At 38.6% G+C, this 17,863-nt stretch overlaps 1 protein-coding gene across 1 annotated transcript; it reads left to right on the forward strand.

The window, feature by feature from the left end:
- Positions 1-1,229: 1,229 nt before the first annotated feature.
- LOC120013184 (receptor protein kinase-like protein At4g34220) lies at positions 1,230-4,861 on the forward strand. The gene is made up of 2 exons (XM_038864917.1): positions 1,230-3,116; positions 4,043-4,861. The coding sequence occupies exons 1-2, from the start codon at positions 1,484-1,486 to the stop codon at positions 4,666-4,668; spliced, it is 2,259 nt and encodes a 752-aa protein (XP_038720845.1). The 5' UTR covers positions 1,230-1,483; the 3' UTR covers positions 4,669-4,861.
- The last annotated feature ends 13,002 nt before the right edge of the window (positions 4,862-17,863 follow it).

Genomic DNA, 17,863 nt, shown 5'->3' on the forward strand with positions numbered 1-17,863 from the left:
GTAATTTTGTTTAGCCACTCTACAATAGGATTTATAGCACTTAATCATTGATTATTTTTAAAGATAATGTGATAATTGATCAAAGGTGGAGACTGAGGAGTAGATGAAGCTGTAGGGACATGAAAAACAACTTTAAAGTGCACCCAAAATTAGTTGGGTGGCTTTGTTACTACTATCACTGTAGCTGGGCCTGAGAGTAGTTTCATGTTTAAGTTAAAACAAATATAATGGTTTATGTTTGGCACGTCATTAAAAATACTGTGACGAGATGAGGGTAAAATTGAATATTTTTAATTGATATAAATTAATTTTTAATGAATTTACTCCCTCCGTCCCAATTTGTTTGTTATCCTTTAAAAATCCAACTTCTTAAGGGGACATGATTTAATACAATTCAACTATACAAAATAACTATGTTATTCTAAGTTTGCCCTTATTTATGGTGGCATTTTTTCTCCTTGAAACAAGGGTAATTTTGGAATAAGACAACAAAATTATTTATTAATGAAGAAAAATGACATTAGTTTTAAGACAGCTCAAAATAGAAAGATTGACAACCCAAATGGGACGGTATAAGTATTTTTATAAAAAAATAGAACAATAAAATTAATTGAGCGCGAGAATTGAAAAAATACCATGTTTTGATCTCGAAAATATGATTAACTGCGTTGCGTTGGGAGTGGAAGTAACTCTTGTAACTTCAACTTCGAATATACCGAGATACGGTGATATTATAATGCACCGTTCGATCAAGCACTTTTTTATTTGAACGAGTAGCGTTTAAGTCAAAAACGATGCGTTTGTCAGGTGGAAACACACTGTCAAATTCACCCAATTTCTATTGTAGAGTAGTGAAGAATTTGTTGAGTTTCGCACAATCACATGGAAATAATAGCTGAGCCAAAATATGCAAATATCACACAACCAGTCTCAAATCTGGCGACAACCAGAACAGTAGTCTGTGTCCTTGAACTTGTTACCAACAGTAACAAACATGTGATGTGAACATAAACCAAAACCCATAAAAAGACGGTGGACTAATAACCTGCTCTGTGTCCTGCCATTCTAAATGGGTTCCAACTCACTAGGGTGTCTTGTAGCTGCAGTCCTGCACTCCTGCACATACAAGATTGAAGATTCTCCTCACTTTTTCTTTTTAACCCTAATTAACAAAACTGTTTTCCTCACTAAAAGTTAACTGGGGATTGACAGAACCAGTACAGTGTTGCTAATTATTTTATGTTTTAATTATATTATGTATTGTATTCACTAATCACTACCCTGTGAGCCTGAAGACTAGTCTAAAAGCTCTATCTCTGCTCCTATCTCTTTCCGTCTCCTTTACCTGCTCACTCAATTGAGTCAATTCTGCTTTTTGGTGACCAAAACAACCATAAGAGTAGTTGTTCACCGTCTCTTCTTCTCCATCTCTGCTTATGAATATGCAATCTACAATGTCGAACTCGAATCAGTTCAAGAAACCATGAGGGTCGACAGGATTGCTATCAATTTCTGTCCTTTTCTTCTTCTTCTTTTTCTTCTAGTTCCTTCATTAGCTCTCAACACTGATGGGGTGCTTTTGCTTTCTTTCAAATATTCCATACTTGGAGACCCGTTGTCAGTTTTACAGAGCTGGAACTACGACGATAAGACGCCATGCTCGTGGAATGGAGTGACCTGTACTGAAATGGGGAACCCAGGCTCACCAGACATGTTCAGAGTCACTAGCTTGGTTCTTCCAGACAGTCAGCTTCTGGGTTCAATCCCAATCAATTTGGGTTACATCGAACACCTTCAAAATCTTGACCTCTCAAACAATTCCTTAAATGGGTCCTTGCCTAATTCCATTTTCAACAATACTGAGCTTAAAGTGCTCTCTCTCTCAGGCAACAATATCTCTGGTGAGCTACCTGAGTATATCGGTACTTCGAGGAGTCTACAGGTTCTGAATCTCTCTTATAATGCCATGGCCGGTAAGATACCTGAAAACTTGACTAATTTGCAGAATCTCACAGTAGTTTCATTGAAAAATAATCAATTTACTGGTACTGTACCAAGTGGGTTTAGCTTTGTTGAAGTGCTGGATTTGTCTTCAAATCTACTAAATGGGCCTTTGAATCTAAACTTCAAAGGGGAGAGCTTGCGCTACTTAAATCTCTCTAACAATATGATTACAGGCTCAATATCGAATGAATTTGCGAAAGGTATTCCAGAGAATGCTACAATTGATCTGTCATTTAACAATCTGACTGGAGCAATTCCAGAGTATGTGTCTCTGCTTAACCAGAAAACAGAGTCTTTCACTGGAAATGTAGAGCTTTGTGGGAAACCATTGAAGAACCTCTGTTCAGTTCCTTCAACTCTCTCAACTCCACCCAATGTGACCACAACATCTCCAGCCATAGCAGTCATACCCAGAACATTTGACTCAAACCCCAGTTCAGATTCTCTAGGAACACCAAATAGTACCCAAAATCAAGCCCAGATTTCGCTAAAACCAGCCACGATAGTTGGAATTGTCATGGCAGATTTGGCTGGTTTGGCCGTCCTCGCATTGGTAATTCTGTACGTTTATCAATTGAAGAAGCGAAAACATTCCCAACAGAACCACGACAACCCGCTCAAGGCAGAGAAGTTAACAGATATTGTGGTGGTTGCAAAGTCAGATTCAAGAAAATCGAAAGCATGTTCATGCCTAAACGGAGAAGAAACATCAGAATCAGCCACCTCCGACAGTGACCACGACGAGCCAAACAGAGTTGTAGTCGATCTCCACCAAAACGAAACAGAGCACAAAGGAGGAACCCTTGTGACAGTAGACGGCGAGACAAATCTTGAAGTGGAGACATTGTTGAAGGCATCGGCATATATTTTGGGTGCAAGCGGAGTGAGCATATTGTACAAGGCCGTGCTTGAAGATGGGACTGCGTTTGCTGTGAGAAGGATTGGAGAGAATAGGTTGGAGAGACTCAAGGATTTCGAGCATCAAGTGAGATCAATTGCTAAGCTGCGACACCCGAACTTGGTTAGGGTTCGTGGGTTTTACTGGGGAGACGATGAGAAGCTCGTTATCTACGACTACGTCTCCAATGGCAGCCTGGCCACCACCAGTTCCAGTAAGTTCTCTCTCCCTTGTTTCTGTTATCAAGCGCATTTTAGCTGTAAAGGGGGGATTTTGCTAACAATAACGGGATTAGGTTCAGTAAAAAAAACCTCATAAGTTTGTTAGATTACGCTCGTTAATGTAAATGATAAAGATCCTAGCAGTCGGGTATCTGAGTCATCTCATCTGCTCAGTTGTAGGCATATGATCCAAGTGAATTCGTGGACCACACATATTCCATATGATGCACATGAAATCATTTGTGTACAACTCATAAGTGTTAATTGAATCATTATGAATAATTTGGGATGTGCTCTAAACAAACGGTGGAGAAACACTTCTAATAATTTTAAGTCAAAACTGCCCCATATAATTGGGGAGTGTAAATAGTCTTCATCCACAATGAACGGATTAAAAAAATCAGTTGTAATTTTTTTAAACAATATACATTTTTTTAAAAAAAATAATTGCATTTTGATTGGGTTTAGGAATCAAACAATATTTTTTTGTCCAAAAGAGGCAAATTAAACGTAAAAATGAAATAAAAAGTTTTGACCATTGAATATAAACTCGAAACATTCCATTTTTTTTCACGTCCAATTTGATTTTTATTTTGGGCAAAAAATATATGATTGAGTTTGTAATTTTGATTAAAACACATTCATAATTTTTTTTCCAAATATTCTTTCTGGTCAATAACAGAACCCGTGGAGCAAGGGAAAACACAGAATAGGACAAATTTTGTGTCAAAACTGAGTCACCTCCGTAACTTTTTGTTCAAACTGAGTCACTTCCTAAACCCTAAACCCTAATTTGTTGGTCGTGAATTGTTGCTGTTGATGCTTTTTTTTATGTTTGTTCTTTTTAAAAATATATCATTTAAGGTAGTTTAATAAATATTTTAATGGAAAAAATTTTCTCTAAATTTTGTGAATCTAGGAAAAGTGGGTTCTTCACCATATCATCTACCTCTTGAAGTCCGATTCAGAATAGCAAGAGGAGTGGCTCGAGGATTAGCCTACATTCACGAGAAGAAACACGTCCATGGCAATATCAAACCAAACAACATCCTCTTCAACTCCGGCATGGAGCCAATGATCGCTGATTTTGGGCTCGACCGCCTTGTCTCGGCCAACTCTAGCTTTAAAGCAAGCAACTCAGCCAGGAATTTGGGTGGCCAAGACAATGCCTGCAGCCCTGGCTCGTCTATGTCCAGTAATACGTCACCTTATCAATCGCCCGAGTCGCTGAAGAACCTGAAGCCAAACCCCAAGTGGGATGTCTACTCGTTTGGGATGATTTTGCTTGAACTTCTGACGGGGAGAGTGTTGTCTGACCGTGAGTTGGAACATCACTGGTCGGTGATGGAGGAGGGTAAGAACAGGGTTTTGAGGATGGCTGACGTGGCAATAAGGGATGACGTGGAGAGAAGTGAGGAGGCCATGCTGGCATGTTTTAGGTTAGGGTTTAGCTGTGTCTCTTTTCTTGCTCAAAAGCGACCCACCATGAAAGAAGCCTTCCATATCTTGGAGAAGATCAGTCCTAGCACTCGTTCTTCAGGCTAAAATGGTGATGATGATGATTTGGGGGTCCCACTAAAGTGTTTATTGTTGGATTAAAGTGTGTTATTAGTTACTTTGTTATGTTATCCTTTGTTGACTTGAACGATCGATGTTGCATGCATTATATGTATAAAGCAGTAGGAAAGCATTGTTGATATCTGATCATAATACCTAATATGACTGAAGGTGTTGCATGTGTTTGACTGGTTTAGTCTAATGTGAATTTGGTATGATGGATTATCCTTTTCTAAATTCTTTAACCATAACTATGGCCCGCTTCACCAAACACCCCTAGATTGTTGGGTGGTACCGTCCGCAAAACGGGACACCACCCTCTCACAAAAGGCTCTGAAATGGAGCTTTTTCTGGGGTGGTTTGGTGATTGGAGTGGGACCCACGCACACCTTAACATGCTATTTCTATTTTTTAAATTTTTTTTGTTGTGGGTTAGTAACTATTTATTAAATATATTTATATATTTAAATATTGTATATTTGTATTCTACATATTATTGATATTAAATATATAAATTAAAAATACAAACAATAAATATTTTACACAACCTAACTGCTAATAACAATTAACAACTTCACTAAACACCTCACAGTTTATTTCAGAGCGTTAAGCTCAGTTTTTTTTTCACAGTTTAACAACTAGTTTTGAAAATCAACATAATTGCTCTACTAAACATACACTATATATGTTAGCTTTATATAGACTAGGCGGAAGTTAATGGCTTGATCATTACGGGCTTAAAAATAGCCTAGGGGTCAAATTTGTATTTCGATATCTAGTTTCTATCTATAATTTTGTACTTCCCAATAATGTGCTCTCGTATTAAGTGGTGTTTACTCTCTTAATTAATTTTTCAATGTGGGACTTTGTGTTTCTCATCAAATTAGATAATTGATTATTTTTATTTCTAGTTTTATTTAAAATACGTCAATAATCCCCCACCTATTTTAAATAAAAGAAAAAAGAATATATCCTGACACAGAGGACCATTATGCATAATGAATGTGTGTTTTGCATTGAACATGTACTTAGTGAATCGGCAACCTCTACTCTAGAGCCAATAATGATCTCGGACTTGAACGATGATTGCTTTGAGAAAATAAAGTATCACCGATCATACATAATAGTGCAGGTGCAGGCACAGACTTCCACAGCCAACACGTTACAACCTTGTACTCATCCCGATTTTCATAAGTGCTATTTGAGAAACTAGATATGAAAGTACAAACTTTTTTTTTGATAAGCAGCAGAAGATATATTAATGAAAGGAGAAATAGAAGTACAGCAGGGCATCAAGGGTAGATGGCCAGAGATACAAAGGAAATCAAAAGATGTAAAAGAACAAAATAGCTACAGTAACATAATGGATGAAAAGACAATCAGAACCATAGCAAAAAATCAACTGTTCGACTTGTGCCTTCCTTTGCAAGCAAGTCGGCAATCCCATTGCTTCCCCTTAGAATGTGCTGCACTGAGAATAACCTTAGCCTTGATTTGCATACCCCAATGGAATTGGACAGTTGAGTAAGCCTCCAAGGAGTTACACTTTGTTGTTCAACCCATTTGAAGACATTAAGCGAATCCGTTTCCAATATGATTTCCTTACCTGCCAGAGCGTCTGAGGAAATAGTTACTTCCATAGCTTTCTTTACTGCTTTCAGTTCAGCTTCGTTGGATTCACATACTCCCGCTGGACAAGAGAATAGACATATAAATGTTCCGTTTCCATCTCTCAGGATTCCTCCTATTCCTGCCCTCCCTGGCTTACCCAAAGCTGATCCATCCACATTCCACTTCAAACGCCCATTCGATGGAGGGGTCCACTGCATATATGTTGTATGGGCTCTCTTTGGTCTGCTATTCCAATGCTGAATACCACACGACGATTGTTGTAGCTGATAGCTTGAGTAGGGAAACTTTGGCTCAACAAAATAGCTCCATAGTTGCAGTCTGACAAACACCATGGAAAGTTCTTGAGTCCAGTTTATTGATTTGCCTCTAAAAATGACATCATTTCTTGCCTTCCATATAGTCCAGACAATTACATAGAACAACAACTTCCATAGCTTCTTTTGTAGATTCCTTTTCATTACCAAACTACATCATTGTTCAAATAAGCTTCCAATGTCACCTGGTAGGCACCAAGAGAACCCCCACCAGTTTATAATTGCATTCCACAGAGATGATGGGCCTTTGCAATGACAGAAAAGGTGATCAGTTGACTCTTGAGAATTTGAGCAAAGAGGACATACATTTGCTGTTGGGGGGATAATTCTCTTTCTTGCCAAAGATTCTCTAGTAGGCAATTTCTTGAGTAAGAGGATCCACGCAAAAACTTCAACCTTTGTGGGGGCTACTCCTTGCCATATTGATGGGATTAGTCCAGTAGAGGGGGGGTTAGTGGAATCCTCTTGTAACTTGCTATAGAGAGATTGCACTGTGAAATGACCTTGAGATGTGAATTTCCAAACAACCCTGTCGGAAGTAAGTGGACACAGGGTGTACTGAGCAAGGCATTGTAATAAGGATTCAATCATACCCTCCTCCCATCTGAACCTTCTTCTCCTCCATTGAAATCTCCATTCCCACTGAAAATTCCTCCATACTCCCATGCACCCAATTGTGTGAAATTGCTGCAAAGATATACTATACAATCTTGGGAATAACTCACACAGTGGTGCATTATTGATCCATCTGTCGTGCCAAAAACTTGCCTTGTCTCCATTTCCAACCACCAAACCAAACCCCTCATGGCATAATCGTCCCACTGGTGTCTCATCCTGAGATATAGCTCCTTGCACATTCCGCCATAGGTATGAGGCAGAAGAAGAAATAGGAATTGAGAGGATCCCACTATAAAGATGCCTTCTGCTACTATACTTCTCAGATATGACAATCTTCCAAAGTGCATTTTCTTCCTTGATGAATCTCCATACCCACTTGACTAATAGAGCTTGATTTTTCAATCGGATGTTTCCAATTCCAAGTCCACCAGAACTTTTTGGTTTCACCACTAGATCCCACTTGACACTGTGGAACCTCTTCTTGTCATCAAAGTCACCCCAAAGAAAACTTCTCTGTAAATACTCCAGCTTTTTAACTACTGCCACTGGAATTTTAAAGAGAGACATATAGTAAATAGGCAAGTTAGCTAGGGCTGATTTTATAAGAATTAAGCGACCCCCAATTGAGAGATGTTTCCCTTTCCAGCTTGCCAATTTCTTCCTGAAGTTTTCAACTACTGGCCTCCAAGTTTTTTCTTGCTTGTAGTTTGCACCAAGAGGTAGACCCAAGTACTTCACTGGTAGTGCTTCCGCCCTACAATGATATTTGATAGCCATCTCTTCCACCCAAGATTTATTGATTCCAATTCCCACTAGTGAACTTTTGGAAAAATTTACTTTTAAGCCTGAGATCACCTGGAAGCATCTTAGAACCCTTTTGATCACCTGAATATATTTCTCCTTGGCTTTACAAAAGACTAAAGTATCATCTGCATACTGTATGTGGGATATGCTCAATCTGTTCTCTTTCACCACTATGCCCTTTAACATCTTCTTGTCTTCTGCCCTTCTCAAAAGTTGATGCAAACCTTCTGCAGCAATGTTAAATAAAAAGGGTGAGAGGGGATCCCCTTGCCTGATCCCTTTCTGCATTTGAATCTCTGATGTAGGGGATCCATTTACCAAAATGGACACTTTGGCTGTTGACATACACTCCATCATCCACCCTCTCCACCTAGCACCAAAACCCATTTTGAGCATAACTGAATCTAGATACCTCCAGCTGACAGAGTCAAAAGCTTTTTCTAAGTCAAGCTTAAAAATCAGTCCCTTTTTCCTTCTCTTCTTGATTAAGTGCACCAGCTCATTTGCTATTAAAATATTATCCAAAATCTGTCTACCTTTCACAAACGCTGATTGGGACTCACTGATCACCTGCGGAAGGACCTTAGATAACCTGGATGCCAAAATTTTGGAGATGACTTTATACAAGCTGCTGACCAAACTAATTGGTCTATAATCTGATAATTTGCAGGAGCCTTTCAACTTCGGGATAAGAGAGATAAATGAAGAGTTAATACCCCAAGGTAATTGCCCAGTTTGATAGAAAGTGTGTACCATTGCATACATGTCTAACTCCAGAACTTTCCAAGCCTTTTTTATGAAGGTGAAATTGAAACCATCTGGGCCAGGGGCCTTTGATCCCTCACAACACCAAACTGCATTTTTAATTTCTTCATTAGTAAAAGGTTCTTCCAGAGACGCAGCTTCTCCATCATGTAGTAATTGAAATTGCAAACCATCCCAACAAATGTGGTCATGATTAGGCTCTTGAAACAACTTTGAGAAATGAGCAACCACCTCTTCCTTGATCTTCTTAGGGTCTGTGATGAGCGCATTATCAGTTTTCAGACAAGACAATTGATTGAAACTTCCTCTCATGCAGGCTGTAGAATGGAAAAATTTTGTATTTCTATCTCCTTGCTCGATCCATAGCACTCTTGATTTTTGACTCCAAATAGACTCTCTTTTCCTGCTTTCTCTCCACAGGTCCCCCTTTAATCTGCTTAAGATCTCAACCTCCTGATCCTCTAAGGCCATACTTTCTGCAGCAACCTCCAAACTGTCAATCTCTGCTTCCAGGTTCTTTATTTTTTCCTCCACATTTCCAAACACTTCAACATTCCATACTTTGAGCAATTTCTTAAGAAGCTGGAACCTTTTTAATATTGCTTGGTCACCTGGGATCTTGGATTTTATTTCATGCCAGAAAACTTCAATGAAGATAAGAAAATGAGGATGATGCCACCAACAATCCATTGTTCTAAATGGTCGAGGTCCCCAGTTGACCTTTGCTGTTTCTAGGAAAATTGGGGAGTGATCAGACACCCCTCTTGCCAGCCCCCGCAGTTTTAGAGAGGGAAAAACAATAAACCATTCAGATGAAGCGAAAGCCCTGTCAATACGACTCTGGCTCCTAGCATTCTTCCAAGTAAAACGCCTGCCAAGCAGTGGAATTTCTGATAATCCATTCTGCAAAATAAAATTGTTGAATGATGTCATACCTCTTGTGGTTCTGGATTGCCCCAATCTGTCTTGCGGCTGAAGAATTTCATTAAAGTCCCCTAACAACAACCACGGTGAAGAGGTGCGACGGTTAGAATCAGCCAAATCCTCCCACAACAGAGATCTAGCAGACTCCTCCGTGTGACCATATACAGCTGTTACACAACACTCAAAATCATTTTGTAGGATTCTAACATGTAATGACACCCATCTCTCCCCCTTTACCACATCATTCACTTGCAGGAATCTAGGATTCCAAACTAGCAGCAACCCCCCCGAGGCACCAGACGAGCTAATTGCTGACCAGCCAAATTGGTTATTTCCCCAACAGCTTCTAATCAGTCGATCCGTGATTATTTCAATTTTGGAATCAATAAGAATCAGTAAATCCACCTTTTTCTCCTTTACCCATCTAAGGACAGCCCTTCTCTTTAACGGCCTGCCCAAACCCCTTACGTTCCATGATAGGATGTTTAACATAAAAAACAATCTCACCCAATCACCAGGAAATTGGAAGGTGAGTTATGTACCACCAGTTTGCCTGGCTGAGGCTTCAAGGATCTCTCTAGTAACCATTCCTTGAAGACGATTCCTTAGATTTGTATCATTAATTGAGTTAGATAAACCTAGCTCATTCCAAACTTCAAATGTAGCCTGCACCTCCTTTTCCTGACAACTAGATTCTGCCTCCTCTTCTTGCGTAGCTACATGTTGACTAGAGGAAGTTCTAGTCGAGCCCGATGATTGCCTGCTACTCTCTCCTTTTTTAGACACTGCTCTGAGCCGCCTCTTCTTCTTCCTTCCTTCCTCAACAGCTCTCCTGTACTGTTCAATTAACCTCTGCTTGAAAAAGACTCTACTCCTATATCTTTTCCCCTGGTCAAATCTGCTTCTGCCTGTTGGAGAGGCTGGTAGGATGTGCTCAAATCCTGGTGGTGGTGCGTCATTTGTTGAGTTTTCAGACTCATCTCCACTCGTAAGATTAAGTAATCCCTTCTCCTCTTCATTTTTATCAGTATTTAGGTTTAGATCGACACCATTTATGTTTATCTCACTGGCTGTACGAATTAGCCCATACGCAATGGGCTCTGTTTCTGAAGATGGTACTACTGGGCCAGTTTCTTTTTGCTTAGTCTGGTATGCCATAAGTTCCTCCACCCCATCATTATAGTCCGTCCCTATTGGGCTTGACAACAATGGGCCCGCTTGGTCCATATCTCCACATTCCACTAGTTGACCCGTATCCTCCGCATTGTCTGTATCACGTTCCATCACTGTACTGTCTTGCACCAACATGCAACTATCCTTACACTGGCAAGGATTTCCTTGTTGCAGGTTTTTGCCAAAATTGTTTGAATTTTGAAATTCTCCCGCTTCTGTTAGATTGCCAGTCTTTTGAATTCCTTCATCGTTCCGATTATCCGTTTGATTGCCAGGGTTGTTGTCGTCATCTTTCTCTGGCGTGGTTTCAGCCATGGCTTGATTAGCAGAATCAGCCCGACTCTGAGATGAGGTTGTTTCTTGCTCTACAAAAGGAATAACTGGCTGTTTGATGAAAGGACTTGCATAGAAGCAGTGGTTTGGTTCCTCTGTTACATTAACATGGAAGGTTTCTCCATCTACTTGTAACTTCAACTGATCAACTATTGAGTTTTTTTCTATTGTGTAGATTAGCACCCTTGCTATGTCAAATCTCTCCTTATTCAATGTGACTTCATCAGTTGTAATATATGTTCCCCAGAGGCTTCCTATCTCAATGAATACCTTCTTGTTCCAGGCGTGGAGTGGAACTCCTAATAATCTCAGCCAAACATACCTTTGACGGCACGTTGCCGAAGAGTGCCATGATTTGACTAGACAAAACCATTCTCCCAACCATGCCCCATCCCTCAGCGTTTTCTCCATCGTGTCTTGTGATTCAAAAGTTAGCAACACCTGGTTACCTCCCATGGGCTTTGCCTCCACGCGTGTATCCTCATGCTTCAGTATTGTCTCGATGTTCAACATGCACTCAAATTCTCTCAGATAGCCCACCGCTGACCTTTTCAGCCAAGTTGTATTTTCCTCGCTGGCATCGATTGTTAAACTTTTCCCTTCCCGAGTGAGTCCCTGTACTGTGTTCGATGTCCTTCCCATTGAACTAGGTAAGCCAGGCCATTTGCCCTGTAGGGCTTCTGAGTATTTCCGGTCATCAGTTCTCCTTCCGCTAAATGGCCGCTGCTGTGGCCGAGCTTCGTTATTGATTGAGCCTTTCTTTTCACTTTTTGCAAATTTAGCCAAGTTGGCCCTGATCTTGTAGGTGCCAAACCACGTTTCCTGAATCGCGTGTAGCAGGCCCTTATCTCCTCTTCCTTTGAATCTTATGAAACCAAATCTGCACCCTCGTTGATTTAGACGCCTGGATATGAAGACGTCAAGCACAATGCCCAGCTTGCCCATCACTCGTTTCACCACTGAGCTATCTACACGATCTGGGAAGTTTTCAAAGTAGATACTACAGTCTTCTGGTGAGGCTGTTTTGACTTGGGTTTTTTGGGCGATATGATTAGGTAGGGTAGTGGGTCTGCTGTTTGGGTTTGCTTTGGAAATGGGTATGCTAGTTTGGTTGGTGGTATGGGAGGTGTGGAGTTGCGAGGTGGGTAGGGATAAAGATTGGGGAACAGGTGGAGCTGGTTTGGATGATGAGGGGCCAGGGCAATTTGGTGGTGGAGGGCCATAGGGGGTCTGTAATCGTTGATGATGGCTGTTGGGTTGTTGTATGGATAGTGAGGATACAGGGTGAGAAAAGGGTAGTAGTTTGGTGGTGGGTGTTCCATGATAGCCATGGGGGGGACGGCGGTATGAGGTCGGAAAGTTGCCGTGATGGTTGATGGTTGTAGGTTTGTGGTTGGTTGAAGGTAGGCCAGGGGAGATAGGAAAACCGGGAGAGATGGGCGAGAGGTTTTCCATTCCTGCATTATGAAAGTACAAACTTATAGATAGAAACTAAAGGTCATAAAGCCATTCAAACAACTAATAAATGTTAAGATAATTCTCAAGACTAAATATTATGCTAAGACTGGTTGATATTCTAAAATATTGCAACACCACTTCATAATTCCCAAAACTTCAAAAGTCAATAAAAAAATTAGTATTGCAAAAGTTACTGCATTAGTCTCTCATGATTCCACAAAACTCGTCCTCGAGTTGTGATCCTCAGATGAATCACCTACATATTGCTGAAGATGTTTGACAGTGAACACATCGTGCGAACTGTGGCTTGGCAATTGCAATTCGTAGGAATTATCATTAATCTTCTTCAAAACTTTACAAGCTCCCACCTTACGATCATACAACTTGTGCTTATACTTGTTGGTATTATATCCTTTTAAGACAACCCACACTTGATCTCCTTCCTTTGAATACACCTTCTGACGATGAACATCAACAGCTGATTTATACTTGGTATTATTAACTTCAATTTATTTTCTTATTTCCTCATGAATAAAACTTGATTCGGCCAGCCATATCTTCAGCCTTCACACCAGCTTTCTTCAACTTTGGAGTGGGAGCAAGGTCAAGAACATGGTTAGGAGACATACAATAAACAATCTCAAAAGGACTTTGCTGAATTGTGCGATTCTTAGAGTTATTGTAAGCAAACTCAACATATGATAATACCATACCCCATTGGTTGAGGTTATCTGCAACTAAGGCTCTTAACAAATTACCCAAATTTCAATTAACCACTTCCATCTGTCCTTCGGTTTGTGAATGGTATGTTAATCCATAAGATCCTCCAAAATATTCGGATTTTGATATGGAGTTTGTTTTGTGCACGGTGATCCGGTTTGATGACCCGACCCGAAAAGATTGTTTCGGATTCTGAGAATGGATTTTCGAGAGGCTTACTTTGTGGAGTGGAGGTAAGGGCCGATAGGCCCGAACCGGAGCCCTCACAAATGAGCCTTTAATGTATTTTTTGGCCTAGTTGATTAAATAGGGTTAGGGTATATAATTGTGATTATAACCCTACAACCGTCTATCTTGTATTATTTCTCCGAAATAGTGAAAACTCTCTGCAACTCCGAGGACGTAGGCACAATTGGCCGAACCTCGTAAATCTTGGTGTCTTGTTCTTTTGATTGTTTATTTTTCGCTTATTCTCTGTTGTTGATACCGTTCCCAACACAAAAAATATCCAATAAACTTTTGAGTCACGATCCAAAGTAATGGATTTAGGTATTCCATGAAGACAAAATATTTTTAAAAAATATTAGATTTGCTATATTTGATTCATCCATTATTTTTCGGCAAAGTAATAAAGTGAGTAGGAATACTTTGCTTCCATCAAATCAATATTTTTATCAGGACCAAAATATATCCCAAAACATGTAGCTCTCTCACAATATTCTCACTAAAGAAACTAAGTTGCAGACCCTTGAAAAGGAAACCATCATAGCCTGAATAATCTTTACATCCACCTCCCTCTACTGATTCAATAATTGGAAGGGAAAAAAAAAACTGTCATCTTCCAAATCCAGCTCTTTGAAAGCATCAAAGTGTTGCTGACTTACAGCGATAGTGTAGGCTCTGAGGGATGATAATGGACTTGGGGTGGGTTTAGGGAGGTTGGGCTTCTTAATTTAAAGTGGGCTTGGGGCAAATGAGCTTTTGACTTATGTTATATTATATATAAATCTTATGGCTTACGAGTCGGGCTTCTTCAAGTTCGATCTCGACTCGTTGGTTAAACAGGCTTCAAAATAGGCCTGATCTCGACTCCTTTTGTCTTAAGAGCCGAGCTTGGGCCGTCCCTTGGACAGTCCGACCCATTTTCAAACAAAAGAGATAAAGCTAAGTACAACATATACAAGAATATGGAGGTTATTCTTTGTTTATAACTAGCTGGATGGATTTTTATTTTTTTTTATAATTCGATGAAAATTATTACTATACAAAGCATCACTATAAAAATGTTTTTTTTTTTTGAAATATCATTGAGAAATTTGTTTCTCATTTGAATCGAATTTTGAGTGCACATATGTATAACTCAGTCGATTGTCAACCGAACCATTTCTCGTTTGGTCACTATACAGAGGTTATACTATTACTATGAGTCTATTATTACTATATCATTATCATTATTTTCTTCCAAATGAGAATGAAAACGAAATGATGTTTGCTTGGCAAAACAATTACGCAAACTCCAGTCATTGGCGAATGCCATTATGTATTTTGCAACTCACCGCCATTATATCACTTCCCCACTCCAACGACCCCGTCCTCTCAAGCAGACTTATTTCTTCATTTTATAATTTAAAATTATATATATAAAAAAAACTTATATATATAGGAGAAGATTTTATATACACCAAACATTCCACCTCGAAAAATTGAAAGAAAGCTACAACCATAACTATTCTAAATAAAGCTTTAGATTTTCGTCAAAGTCGTTATTAGTACTATTATTACTTGAATTGGGGAAGGGGAATTCGAATTTTGATCACTAAGATGATACTTTTTTTTGATGATCTAGGATATTAGTTAAAATTTATTTTATTTATTTATAAACTTAAAAATTTATTTATTTATATGTTCGTCAAAGTCGTTATTAGTACTTTGGTGCATTTAAAATTAAAAAAAATCATAAATATGTAGTATTTTGAATAACGAATTTAATGACATTTTTTTCTAAAACAAACACAAATTTATCACGATTGAAACATCATATGTTTCAAATTTATATCCGACAATTTAGAATTGTCATGTCTTTTTATGTTGAACTTTATTTTTTAAAAATATATGTTCGTTAATAAAATACTGCACATTCAGCCAAACACTCCAAATCATTCACCAACCTGAAAAGTGAAAAGTCTGTGTCCAAGCAGAAACACACATTTTCAAAGCCTCCACCAACCCACATGCCTTTCGGGTCCCACAAACCGCACAATACCGAATACTGGATCCTGGATCCTTTTTTTCCTCTCTCACTAAATCTGGGCCCTCCAACATATTTCCCAACTCCACGTGACCTCGAGAGCGCGTGTGACTGACTTGCAATAAATTAACTACAGTCTTCAATTCAAAATTAGTAATAAATATTTAATTTAAATATAAGTGCAATAAATGAATCCTATTAGTTACTAGATTAGATAGACATTAGTATTTTTTAGGGAAAAAACGGGTGGCAGGGGTCTGCTGTAGTTTTTACTATAGCAGACCCCGCTGTAGGTGATTTAGATGACAAAATTTTTTTATTTTATTTTGAAAAAATTATAAATGTGTAGTTTATTATCTAACGAACCCAACGATATATTTTTTGTTTGAAACAAAAATCAAATTCATCTTGATCCAGACACCGAATGTTTTGAGTTTATATCCAACATTCTAAAATTGTTAAGCATTTTTCATGTAGCATATGATTTTTGTTTTGAACAAAAAATATATCGTTGGATTCGTTAGACCATAAACTACACATCTATAATTTTTTTAAAATAAAATAAATTTTTTTTGTCTTAAATTGCTACTACAGCGGGGCCTGCTGTAATTTTATTACAGCAGAGCCCCGGCACCCGGAAAAAACGGAGTATATTAGCCAGAGGAAGGTACATCACTAAGATAAACCTCCTTCCCAATGATTGATTGTAGGTCGCATGGTTGTGGTCGGTTGTACATGAGATTGAGCTTCCCTATAGTCCTGAGCCAGTTTATGAGATACCATGTTGCAAGTATTGTAACATTGGATGTCAACTCCTCACCATTTTCAGCTTCATAGACATTAGTAGTATATTACTAATGAACCTACATTTTCTCATGATAAAATCCTATTAAACTTCTAATACTAAATGCTGACATCATATGGAGTTAGGTAAATGGAAATAATAAACACCTACTCTCACCTATTCACACAAGCGTCACCGCTACTCCACTTTTCCTCCCCAATTAATGGTGACAAAACTCTGTCCGATTCGAATAATTGAATTTATCCCATTAGAATTAAACTAAATTTAGACATGAGTTATGTGTTCAAAATCTGAATCCAAACACAAAAAATGTGTATTGTTTAAAATCAATTACGTGTCCAAACATATAAATCTTGAGCCAGTTTGGTTTAGCATTTTTATCAGCTTTTATACTAACATCTAGTATAAATGCTATGGACTTGCCAAACAACAATTTTCGGGCACAAATTATGAGACAATTTCTCTAGCATTTTAAAGCTTTTTCAAGATGCTTCCTTTGGGGACAATTTTACTAGCATTTTGACATTTATTACCAAATTGTCCTCACATAATTAACGGAATTCCGAAAATAACCCTCCATCCAGTCTCCGCCATCTAGATGAGCAGCCGATCACTGTTGATCCTACTCCCACTGTTGATCCTATTCCCACCATCCTTCTCTCTTTCCTCCCGTGGTTATCGCGACACTTTGTGCTCCTCTGTCGGAGCTCTAGGACACTCGTGATTCTGACTACCCATCACGAATATGCCAAAACAAAGTAGCAAGAGCCAATAAAACGAAAATTGAAAGAGGTGGAGAGAGATGGGGATGGAGGTCGAGAGAGGCGATGAAGAGTTGGAATTGGGTAGTGAGAGACAGGGACGAGATAGAACTTAGAAGTCCAATTGGGTTTGGGAAGTTAGGTTTTTTTTTTATAAAATATAACATAGTTATTTATATAAAAAAAACTATAATGAATATTGTAAGACAAAAAATATTTAACTCATGTTTTTTAACTATTTATAAATATTTTAATTAATTATCTTTATTTTGCAAATTAATTTTTATGTATATGTCTATGTTACAACTAAAATACATAATACCCCTACACGTAATTTGTTACAATTTGCTACATAACATAAATATTACCAACAAAAATTCAACCAAACACAATAAAGCATTCATACAACATATCTATTATTAAAGTTGTCCAACATTTCTACTACCACCATTTCTATTAGCATATCTACTACTTTCAAAAAGCTTTATCAAACTGGTCCTTGTTTAATTTACTTGTTCAGAAATCTACTTATTATACACACCCGCTCTCACGTATTCACACGCGCTTCCTCCTAGTACACTTTCTCTCCCCCCAATCATGTGGAGCCGCGAGTGAACACTCCTCATTT

Source organism: Tripterygium wilfordii, chromosome 2 (assembly GCF_013401445.1).
Source record: "Tripterygium wilfordii isolate XIE 37 chromosome 2, ASM1340144v1, whole genome shotgun sequence".
In the NCBI taxonomy this organism is placed as follows: domain Eukaryota; kingdom Viridiplantae; phylum Streptophyta; class Magnoliopsida; order Celastrales; family Celastraceae; genus Tripterygium; species Tripterygium wilfordii.